Source organism: Tyto alba, unplaced genomic scaffold, assembly GCF_018691265.1.
Source record: "Tyto alba isolate M040663 unplaced genomic scaffold, T.alba_DEE_v4.0 Super-Scaffold_14, whole genome shotgun sequence".
NCBI classification, from domain to species: domain Eukaryota; kingdom Metazoa; phylum Chordata; class Aves; order Strigiformes; family Tytonidae; genus Tyto; species Tyto alba.
In genome coordinates this window covers 170,093-182,489 of record NW_024881276.1, presented here as the reverse complement: position 1 = coordinate 182,489, position 12,397 = coordinate 170,093, and the positions used below count along the sequence as shown (strand labels likewise).

Here is a 12,397-nt window from a genome sequence, read left to right as displayed (position 1 = left end):
AATTACAACCAGAATCACATGATCCAACATTAAAAGGCCCACTGTAATAATTTACTAGGAATCAATTAAAACTGCTTGACAAAGCAGGAGATTGAATCCATCAGCTTTTTAAAAAATTTTTCTTAATTCCTACTTTTAATGGAAGCTGCTGAAAAAGTGGTGGGATTTTGTAATTTTGGGTGGTGTTTGTTGTGGTTTTTTTGGGTTTGGGGGTTGTTTTTTTTGTGTGTTGCTTAAGTCCCAGAAAAATCCAGTCTGGGGCCACTCTGGTTTCTAAGAGGGTTATTTTTTTTTTTTTTTTTTTATTTGTTTGGGGTTTTGGGGGGTTGTTTGTTTGTTTGTTTGGGTTTTTTTGGTTGGTGTTTTTTTTTTTTTTCCCCCCCCTGAATTCTGCTTATGGACAATCAGTGTCAAAGTATCTGAATGGGCTTCCAGTTCTCTTGAAGTGCATGGCAGAGAAAAAGTTCCCTCAGGAGTACCAATCATTCTGCAGCTGTTGTCCTCATATTGGTGACATTTTCTGCTGACACCAATGGCTTAGGAATGGACCAGTGTGACAACCAGCTGCAGAATTCCCTGTTTACCTTCCCATAAACTGCATCAATAGCAATAGAAGCTCAGTAACATTACTTTCTTAAGGGATGCTCCAGTTTGAGGGACATTTCACAGCTGAGTTGTAACACTAAAAAAAATAAGAAATGCTTGCTGCACGTTTTTTCTCATTCTCTTGTGCATTCTTGTAGTATCTTGAGCCCAGATGAAGAGAGGGCTGCTGCTGCTGCCTTTGTGGTTGAATATGTTTCCAAAGGTCTTTAGAAACAAAACCCGTAAGTCTTATAATATCCCACATATTGTGTTGTATTAATTAGAACAAAACTGACAATTTTTTTTTTTTTTAGGAGTGGGGTTGGTCAGAATCTCCTGGTTTTGCTTGCTCCCAGGAAGGAAGACTGCAAGAATGGAGAAGTGAACTCCACCATGATCATTTACTTTTTCTTTCTTTTTTTAAAAAAAGGGATTAAAAAAAAAAAAAAAAAAAAGAGATATTCAGCATATGGTGATTTAGGCACAGATTTCAAGATACCTACACCAGGTGTATGGGAGAAGATAGAAATACTTTGCTATTTCAATACGAAATTAAATAAACTTGTCTGAAGTAATATCTTAATCCTCTCACAGAGTTTTGTGATATAAATGGTTAGCTAGAATATGTAATTGAAGAAGAAGAACCCATACCATCTGGCTTCAAGCAAGAATATACTTTAGGTAGTGTAGTGCCCTCCTGAGAAAGACTGATTTATGAGGGGGAAACAAAAAAAAAAAAAAAAAGAGTAAACAGGAGAAAGGAACACATCTGATTTACGAGTCCAGGTATTTCAGTATCTAGTAAGGTTTGGATGTGTGTCAATTCCTGAACCAAGACTTTTTTTCTAAGTTAAAAAACAGATTGACTTAGTTTTCTCATTTTCCAAAATACACAGGAAAGGGAAGATTTTTGTTTTTGTTTTAAGGAATAGCAGTGAATTGGAAGAAAATGAGCTTGTTCATCTCCAAATTACCAACAGCACTTGTATCAGACAGCACTCCGAATGAACATCTGAATAGTTACAACAGTTTTCTGTTAATAGATCCAATTAAAAAAATAAAACCTATATGAGCATCAGAGCATCAAGATCCTTCAGTTAAAAAGGCAGAAGCATGTCTCCCTCAACCTGTTAAAAAAGTCAGTAAAATTAGGAGGTTATGCTTTTATCCTATAACAGAGAAGACACAAATCAATAAATTCACATACCTGAAAAGGCAAAACTTCCACAGTTGTGTTTAGAAGTATGTCTCCTGGATGCTCTGGATTGCCACTGTGAAATAGGTACCTACACATGAAAAGGGAAAATTAAAACAGTCTATATACATCAGTCAGAATTAGCTAAAGTTACTATCTTACATGTTATTAGTCACATTACAGATGTTACCATGATAAACATAACTTTTATACTGGACCTACATCAGCTGGCGATTAGAAATGAAAGACAGTTTCACATACTAAAATTAAATTCACATACCGTAATTAAAAGAGCTAAAGTTTTGCATTTTTTTAAAGAGTAGCTGGGCAATAATTTACTTGGAAAGGTCGTTTCCATAATCTGATCTGGACAGGTTGCATTACACAAAGCGAGCGACACGGTAGTCGTCATTGCCTGGCAGGCACTGGTGTCACCTCCAGAAGCAGGAGCCCCTCTTCCCTCAGCCTCTCCCCATCACAGACGCACCGCCCCTCCCCACGCCCACAGCACGAACCCTGCAGAGCCATTCGGAACCACATCTGGCAACCCCGCCGAGTCAGCGTCTTCCCAGGCCAGCTTTCCCCAAGACCAGCTCTCCACTCTGGCTCATTGCAAAGTCTTATTAATGACTGTGCCAGGAATTCCCAACCCATATCCACACTCTTAATGTTACCCAAATTCAGACTCTTATTCCAAAGATGGATTATTTTTTTTTTTAAAAAACCCAAAAGCATATGTTTTTGATGTGTGTGCACACATCAGAAACACAGAAAAGGATGGGTTTTTTTTTTAATGTCTGTACAAAGTACCTGTTACCCTCATTCAGCTGTGCATTTAATTAATTTTCTTCCTTTTTTTTTTTTTTTTTTTTTTTTAAATGAGACAGAGTAAATATGTTTAAAGCTGTATCAAAACCATCCCTATATGTATCAGGCAGTGAGGTGCAAGTGTTCAAATTCTAGCTGCTCACTCTCAAACAGCTTTTGCAGTACTATGCATGTGCAGATAATGTTATAAAAGACACAGTTTAATCCCCCTTTATAACACAAACTTCATATTCTTTTGACTATGGATTATGTAAACAAGTAACAATATTTTTTACCACTAGGTGGTATCAATGCTTGAAAAATCGTTGATTACTTACCATTTTTTTCTAGTGGACCACAGTGTTTATTCAGATTACTGTCAAAAACTACCTAGATATTACACCTACTCAGATGCCACTTCTAACAAGCCTATTTTACTTTTAATACATTTAAATGAATACGTAAAAAAATCTATCAACACATTTCAAACCTTCCTTCAATTGGAACTTGGAGAAATCAACTGTAAGGACCATCTTCAACTTTAAATACATCACCAGCCAGGGACAAAATTAGTTCAGAAATTATCACTTGATTAAAATTACAAACATTAGCTCAATTTGCAATTTATTAAGACATAATTGGAGATGTAAATTCCAGTTCTGTCTCTATCCAATATGTCAGAATCCAGATAAGTACTTCCCATTAATCCATACTCCACAGGTACAAGACAGGTAGAAGAAAACAGAGCATTCAGACCCTGACTTAGAAATGTATGTGATCCCAAAACCATAGAAGTAATTTAAAAAAAAAAAAAAAAAAAATCACACACAGACATATATATATATATATAACATTTCTTTTATCAAGGGTCAGAAAAGAAGTAAATCCACACACTGTGATCTAAGAAAGCTACAATGATTGCTATTGCACTCGTTTCAGCAGAACTGCACAGACTGAGCTGCAAAACAAAACTGGATTCAGTAACCTTCAGCATTGTACATGCCTCAAGAAAAGTAATTTCCCACTGTAGTTTAATGTAAAGGTTAGTCAATTCTAAACTACACAAGCTACCTAAAACATCCACAGTTCTTCCAAGAAAAATTGTATGACTTTTTCTAAATATCAGTGGCATCCAAAAAACCCCAAAGACTTAATTCTCCTTTCTAGGAAGAAGCCTTTATTGTAAGTTTCAGTAAGCAAAACAAAACTCTTCACAAAGCTGACCAGAAGTACAGAACTGCTAGGTCAGAAGACAGCAGGGTAACTCACCACTCTTTAGTCAGTCAGATATCCTAATCATGACAGGGAATCTTTCTCTTGAAAACACTGAAAATCATAAGCACTTATTTTAAAATGCAAGCGATGAAACACAACTAAGGTGCTGCCAATCATGCTCCAACCAAACCACAGACACAACGCTCTCTTCCTTAGTGCTTTTTAGTTCACAAATCTTATTTCTGAGAAGACACACCTAAAAAGCCACAAAGAAACTCCTCATGATCTGTAATCACTGTGTTCTCCAATGAAGGGTAATGGGTTTGGGATGTTTGGGTGGGGATTTTTTGGGGAGGCAGATGGGGGAAGTGGTGGTGGTAGGTTATTTTTTTGTTCATTTGTGAAGGGTTTGGGGATTTTTTGGGGGGTGGGGTGTTGTGTTATTTATTTATTTGTGTTTTGTTTTTAAAAACAACCCTGCAACCATACAACCATAGCCAACCATTTCTCCTACTGCGTTATCAACCTTTGAAATTGAAGTGAGGTTTCCTCTCCACAGCAGTTACCACTCCATTAGAGCAACGCACTCAAAAGTTCACACAGTGACAAAACAATTTACTGAAGTAATGAATAAATTCTGATTTCCAGACTTCCATGTAATCATACCCAAATTTTTAGTATGTTTTCTATAACTGTTTACCCATATGCACACACATATAACACATGCATGTGTTAGATTTAAAATTACTCTTATTTAAAATTACAATTTGAAATGAAGTGGTATTTTTATATCTGAGCCTTGCCTGAACACTTGAAAGATAACACCTACTTAGACATAAAAAGTTACACAGATTAAAAAACAGAAGTATGAATATAGATACACAGTCAATTCACATCTATGATGAATCTTTTGCTTAGGAATAAAATTTACAAATTAGAAAATTTAACTTGAAAGAAAATTTAAATTTGCAAACAGATATTCTACAATTACTGAAATAAGTGTCCTTAACTATTCTGCTGTAAAACTCGCTGTCCCAACATACTGATAAATCACAAACTTTCAAGGCTTTCAGACTACGACAGGTGTTTCTCAATACAGATAGTGAAAGACTCTGCAGTAGCTGTGCTTTTGTCTGCTAAGTCGTTCTGACAGTTGTCCTGGGATTTACAGGTGACAATCCACGCAAACAGTAAAAACATGCTTTTTTTCTTCCTAGGTAACTGACATTTTTCTTAGGATAGAATCACTAAGATATTCTTGTCTACTTGTTGCTTAAACATAACACCTTCTGAAACACTCTTTCAAACTGAAATTCTGAAAGCCACAGACCTCTAAACACAGCAATCCTGAACAAACACAAATTCACCTAATGTTAAAAAAAATTCTGCCATTACCTTATGAAATATTACTTCTCAGCTTTTTTTACTGCAAACTACAAACACGAACACATTTGGACATTCCCGATGGAAGTCATCAGAGAAAAGTAACTCTAACTTACGACTGGGTAAATGAAATACTAATGTATCCGAATCTTAGAGAACCTTTTCCTCTGGCAGTGTCTTTTTAAAGAGTCACAGGCCAAAGATATTAACTAGCCACTGTAGATATTCAAGAACAGACAACCTTCTCTCTGCCGGAAGTTACTAAATGTATGGACTAACATATATTCTGCTCACGACCTCAGTCCAGTATGAGAGTAACAGAGAATGTTAAACATTAACACCTCATGCAGAATAGAAAACTACATAAAATTTCAAGAGCATTGAAGTTTTTTTTTAAAAAAAAAAAAAAAAATCAAACAAAAAACCCAACCACCAAACAAAATGGTGCAAAGTCAAAGCTCCAAAGAAAACTCCAGTTTTCATATTCAGTGACTTGAGTATTTATTCAAGTTGAGGGTTTGCCTTCCTGCCATGGAGCTAGATACACCTATAAAATCAAGCCAACCGGAGGGGGAAAAAAAAAAAAAAACAAACAATAAGCTGAAACATCGATTCATACACATCCTAACACACAAAGGGAGGGGAGGACAGAAGCATGTTTATCATTAATACACTGACAAAAGATATTACTTTGCCAATGCAGCTACCTGTTACGGTGCTTTAAAAACCTCCACTCAGATTCAAAACTCCCGCCAGTAGTGAGCACCTTGCAGGATTCTCATCTTTTGTAATATCTCCCAAAAGATGTGTATAAATTAATACAGGTTTTACTATTCTGCACTGTTAGCTTTAATATTCTTTGAATAGCTAAACTTTTCCATCACCTATACTTTCAAAAAAAAAAAAAAATCCCAATTATACACACCTCTTAACCCTCATCCTATTTTGCTTATGAATGGAATGTACCTCTCTCCTTTCCTCACATGAAAGCACATTTAGGCCCAGAAAACTGTTATTCTATTACCTAATTTGTTTTCTTTTAGGCATTAAAAAAATCTGTTTTACTGTCTTTTATAATTTATTGAAATAAATAGAAGTGCCAATGATTTTATAACATATATATAAAAAGTGTGATTCTATGCATTTTCTATTTTGTTGAGCAATTAAAAATTAGAACAGAACACACAATAACTTTATCAGTAAATTATGGCAGCTTTATGAAAGGAAATAATATGCAATCATTCTTTAAAAAGCATAACTCGCATCTACGACAAATCCCATATATTTGGGATTTGGTTTGAAGGGAAAAAGACTCGTCTCACTTGATAATAAACAAAAATGTTCTAAGAATCTATTTTTGAACACATGCCTTTGTGCTCTGTAAACATCAGGAATCAAATCCTTTTCTCTACATATCCTCCTTATATCTTTTTAGCAATCTGATATGTTTTAGTATATCCCATGTTCAGAAAAGGAAGAGAGGTAGGAAAGCAGAGAGGAAATGTTTCCTTGCATGTTTGAACAAATTATCCATAGCAACATGCAGCATAACAGTTTTTAGCTCTACACAACATGAATTTCTATAAAAGCAACATTCAGTCAGCAATGTTTTTGGCATTCTACAGATGCCGTTATCCACTGCAAGGATTATTATTCACCAATTCTATCCAGTATTTTTGATCACTGGATGCAAATGTGTTAAAAGAAATCTAATCTACCTCCTCTCTGTCACCTTCCCAGCATCCTCACCAGAAAAAGCTATTTTACTGTCAGTGGAAACTAGTATTAACCATGCACTATTTTCTCATGCAAAATACAAACCAAAGATGAATAATTTCTTTTCCCTCCCTCAAGCTCAATTTCTTCTGCTATCCTTTATGCCTCTTACCCACTCTTTTGCAAAAACTGTTTGTGCATCCAAAAAAAGCTTAATTCCTCAAGTCTAGATATACACCCACCAAGTACTCACAATAGGTAAGCAATTTAATGGGAGCTTTTCCATCTTGTTATAGGTCCTGATTTGAAACAAACAAACAAACAGGAAAAAAAAAAAAAACACCAAACAAATAAAAACAAACCAAAAAACAACAACAAAAACCAAACATACAAAACCAAACAAACCAAAACAAGACAAAAAAAAAAAAAAAAAAAAACACCACAAAACCCCACCAGAAACACCCCATCAACTTCTGTGCAAAATGCCTGGTAAGACTTCATTTTCTCTGCCAAAACCAGCCAGTCTAACTGTTTACACGTACACTGGGCTGCATATCTGAGAGTGGCAAGGGATGAATTTCCCACTTTTACAAAAGTGCTGAACCAACACACCAAAAGGAGGGAACTTTCTCATGTTTGTGAGAGGACTACAAAGTGGCCTGATTGAAGAGGTGATGGGGGGATTTTGGGGAGTGGTCTGAGTCTTTTTTTTACCTAATGTGTACCTAAGAAATTAATTTTCTCACATCACTTTAAAAGTCAATCTAAATCTTTTGATAAGGTTACCCATATAATTTCCTAACTTTCTTCAGCTGTGCAATATGTATAGAAGGCATTTATCTGGGTGAGAAAATCTCATTCCTAGATCTACTCTTGCCTTCTGTTTGCCAGTGAGGACTAGGAGATCAGCTTTCTAAACCTGCACTGTGCTCTCTGAAGTATGCACACATCAACTGCAATAGGTAAAAGTTTGGCATTAAATTGATTTAAACTCTTTGTAATTTTTGTTTTGGAGTGGTTTGGTTTGTTTAGTGTTTTGCGGTTGTTTTTTTTTTTTATTTGTTTGGGTTTTTTGTTGTTGGTTGGTTGGTTTTTAAGGGAGGGGTTGTTCTCTGTCCTGAAACCTCTGCTCTTCTCTAAGGAATTTACTCATTTTTCTACCAGATCAATATTAGTTAAAAGGCCCTTATGTCCTTCTGTAAGGTTACTTCTGCTGAATTTTTATTCCAGTGAAATGTAGAAAGGCTTTGGGAGTTGTTTTGTTTTTTCAATATGTGTGTGTGGCATAAATTTTTCCCTCTCCCCCCTACACCCCCCAAGCTTAATTCTCCAGAATCACAGATAACAGCTCCATTCGGTTTCCTTAAGCATAGGTATTTGCCACCATTTGAGATGCACTCGGGTATGGGACCTCATCACAGGCTGGCAAAATGCAAATAAAACATCTCAGTCTCAAGCCCTCCTGGAAATCAGGTGAGGTATTTTAGGGTATCTCAAGAAGCAACAGGCATCTAATACTTAGGCAACAGCATTAGGCCTCTAAGATTTCTGACTAAGAACTGTAAACCCAGGAACACTGCCAAATACACATATCTTGAATATTAGTGCCATTAAGGAGGAAGCAGCATGTCCTTGGCTCAGGCAGCTCTTCTGTCTCTGATCCATACTTTGGGATTTTTCCCCTCTTCATAAGAAGTTCTTGCCTCATTGTTATGGGCAGAGTTCCATGCCCGGAGCAAACAGCATCAGTGGCTGGGAGCCTGCCTGCCAGATCCCTGCTGTCAGTGCACCCATTTGAGGATGTTCTACTCATTAGTACAGCAGCTTATGTAAACACAGAAACCAAAGTCCTCAAATTCTCATTTTTCAATACACTAAAAACGTTATCCCACCTGAAATAAACTGACAAACACCAAAATATTCAAAACAATAAATTAAGAGACTTTCAAATATTTCCTATTGACTGACACCACCATTACAGCATAGTAAAATGAAGGTGTCGCTAAACTTTATTAATCTAAATTATATCTTTAGAATCAGAACAAAGGTTATTTCTAAATCATACACTCTGTGTGTGTGTGTGCACATATGTGGTTCTTCAGTTAAAATTGCCCAAGAAATGTTGAATGGTATTGCACTGCGCTGAAGGAGAGTTTCCACACTGAACAGTAATTACGAACAAAGCACAGCTTATGTGTCAGTCAAGTTACTGATGTACTAATCTAAAATCCAAATAATTTTGCAGTTCCACTGATTTTAAGTGGTTCTTACTGCAAAAGCAAATGATGAGAAAGTTCCACTTCACTGTCAGTTTTGGAAAGCTGTTAGAAAGTCTTTTTTTTTTCCTCTGTAACACATTTGATCTTGTATCCCTCTACCCACAGGACTTGCATCCCATAGGATGGATAATTAACTACATTTTAGATATATACATGACCAATTGCTATAGAATTATAGAATTGTTTAGGTTGAGTCCAACTATCAACCTAGTACCACTAAACCGTGTCTTTAAGGGCCACAACTACTTGTCTTTTAAATACCTGCAAGGACGGCGACTCAACCACTTCCCTGGGCAGCCTTTTCCAATGCTTGACAACCCTTCTGGTGAAGAAATTTTTCTTAATAGCCAACCTAAACTCTCCTGGTACAACCTGAGGCCCTTTCCTCTTTTCCTATCACTCTTGCTAAAGAGATCAACACCCACCCTATGATACATTTTTTTGGGGGGGGTAACTTTGTTGTACTTAAAAAAAAAATTACTTAGAAGTTTTTACTGATAGAGAACCCATTTTAAAAGCTGCAATTATTTTCCTTTACAATGAAGTGACAGTAATAACAGGTAGGCAATTGTTATTTTTTATGCAGGTGTTTTTCAGCACTGTCACAGTAATTTCAAAGCAGACAAAGTAACATATATGTTTAGTTACCAGGAGCCCAACAAGATACTCTTCACATTCAATACATTGATTTTCTAACTTAAATAGTCAAATATGTATTTCTTGCATGACTGGGAATTCTGTTGTGACAAGATGCGACAGGAAATACATGTGAGGTTAACATCATATGTTCCCTGGGATTCCAGGGTCAACAATATGGAAAATTAGTTGATTAGTATCAAATACTGCACATCCATTATCTATGCCAGTATCAGAACACAAAGCAGTAAATGTTATCTACAAGCTGGCTTGTCAAAGTGTTAAGATTACAGTTTAAAGCTGAAATTCCAGTCTGCAAGTTCTACCTCATAAAATCACTTTATTAATAATCAAGGTCACATTAGGATGATTATCCAGTAACTTGATAAAAGAACACCACAACTATGGGGCAACTACAGAGTAGAAAGCAGTGGGAGCGAGGAGGGGGGAACAAAAAAACCCACAAACAACACACACACACACACGCAAAACTCAGAACAAAAAACAAAAGCCCTCCCAGAAAACAAACGGCTAATCCTTTTGAAAATATTCAAAGTAACACTTCCAAACAGTTACATACAAGAAAGGATGAGCGTCGTATTTTACAAATATAAAGCTGAGGTTGGCGTAGGTTATGGATTTTGGTGGGTTTTTTACTTTCCACAGTATAAAATAAATTCTTGTCTTTTCTTGCAGATTTTTTTTTTTTTTTTTTTTAAGATCACCGCTTGAAAGCAATATATAACAAAACAAACCTGAAGCCCTTTTAATAAATATCCATTCTAAATTCCTATTTCAGGAAAGCTGACAAATGTAAACATAATCTAATTAACACAGTCATAAGTTATGCTCTTCCAAGGGCTTCCTCGATGTAATTAGTGCACATGTTTTTTGAAAGCAGTATCTGATTTGTGTCAATCACACATATAGGGAGGACTCTGAAACTTAGGCAGTCAAAAAAAGAGGTGGCTGTGATGATGATGGACAGCAGCATCACTTAAGTGCTGCAATGAAACATCTTTCTGGGATGTGTTTTGGGTTTGGTTGTTTTTTTTTGTTTGGTTAGGTTTTTTTTGTTTTTTGTTTGTTTGTTTGTTTTGTTTTTTGGGTTTTTTTTGTTTTGTTTTTTTTTTTTTATTAATTTTTTAAAAGCAGGATCACATTCAAAGTCTATTACCTCTGTTCAAGATTCACTACTCATTCACCAGTATTTCAGAGCTTCCTACATACAAAAAGCCCTCAAACAAAGAATGTTTGAAGTCAAAAGCTCTTCACAAAGAGCTGCTCAGCTACAACATTACTCACTGACATCTCTGAAGAAAAAAGAGTAACTAATAAAGAAAAGAAGTATCTTGAATCTGTTATTTTTAGTGAGGAAAAGTAATTTACATTAATTACCAGCATTAGAGTAGTAATAATGTATGCTTCATAAAGAAACTCTGAAATATAACTGTCAGTTTTAATAATTAAATGTGTGCTTGGGACAGCGGTGTACATACCAAAATAGCTAAGTGGATTTCAATAATTACATAACAATCTAAGGAAACAGAAATTCACTATTTCGTATCTTTACAACGTAGACTGTTTTGAGCATTTAGAAAACAGTTCATCCATTTATTTAAAAAACCAAACCAAAACAACAAAACCAAACCACATCTTCAACATCGCTGTGCAATTTGTTTTTAAGAGAAGAGTCAGCAGATCTACTTTCATTCTAAAGGATATGTTACTGAACGAGAGGTAGGTATCCTATTGCAAAAATAAGAATGAGATCCTAGCTCACTATTAAAGGACTTCAGTGTTGTAGCTGGAGGTCTTCTGTTTGGAAAAAAACTAAAAAGGTTCAGTACAAGAGCTGTTACTAAAATGAGCATTAGACAATTTTATTTTACACATCCCATTTCTCCAGGTGTGGTTTAGAACACGCATCATCTATTCGACTGATCACTATTCTGTAGGGATCTGCCAACCAGATCTTGCACAAAACAGCCACAAACGTTACTTTCTGCTCAAAGTGAGCTCAGTTCTTGCTTTAAACTATTAAGACATCCTTGCCAGTGCTATCTCTGACAATATCCGCAGATCTCAAAAATGAAATATTTAAAGACTTAATGAAACCTAATTACTGAACTGCTATACTCAGCAGAAAAAATAAATTCAGTTCAGCAAAGTGTTTGGCATGGAAAAATAAACTATAGGAACAAGTTAGTGCTCTGTCACAGTGCAACAGACCTGCCATTCATTCAGTCAGAGTTGTGGTCAATATTTCCATTTAAAAACTTGTTTATCAAGGATTTATTATGGGAGTTACTAAGAAATTACACCTCAAACTGACTTGGCAGACAAATTTTTCTGTAAATTCAAAGAGCTTTTCTGTTACTAAAAAAAAAAAAAAAAAAAGGGGGGAAACTTGTTGCATCCCTTCAACAAAGACAAGATGGCTTTCAAAAGCGTATTTTCTACTCTTAATTCCCACAAGCAGATATATCTTCCCACCAGGTAAATCTTCTCAATGATTGGCCCATTTTCCCTTTTCTGTGTTTCAACCCACAAGTTTTATTATTAATAGTTTCAATATTAA

General features: G+C 35.6%; 1 protein-coding gene across 5 annotated transcripts in view; it reads right to left on the bottom strand.

Annotated features, from left to right (window-relative positions):
- Positions 1-12,397, bottom strand: part of MGAT4A (alpha-1,3-mannosyl-glycoprotein 4-beta-N-acetylglucosaminyltransferase A) — a 79,564-nt gene that overhangs the window by 2,906 nt on the left and 64,261 nt on the right. For 4 of the 5 annotated variants that reach the window (XM_042788231.1, XM_042788230.1, XM_033007434.2 and 1 more), the window contains one exon: positions 1,793-1,871. In XM_042788231.1, the coding sequence (XP_042644165.1) occupies positions 1,793-1,871 (79 nt within the window). Of the gene's footprint in view, positions 1-1,792; positions 1,872-12,397 lie in introns of those variants that run through there. The other variant, XR_006164899.1, reaches the window with a different exon arrangement.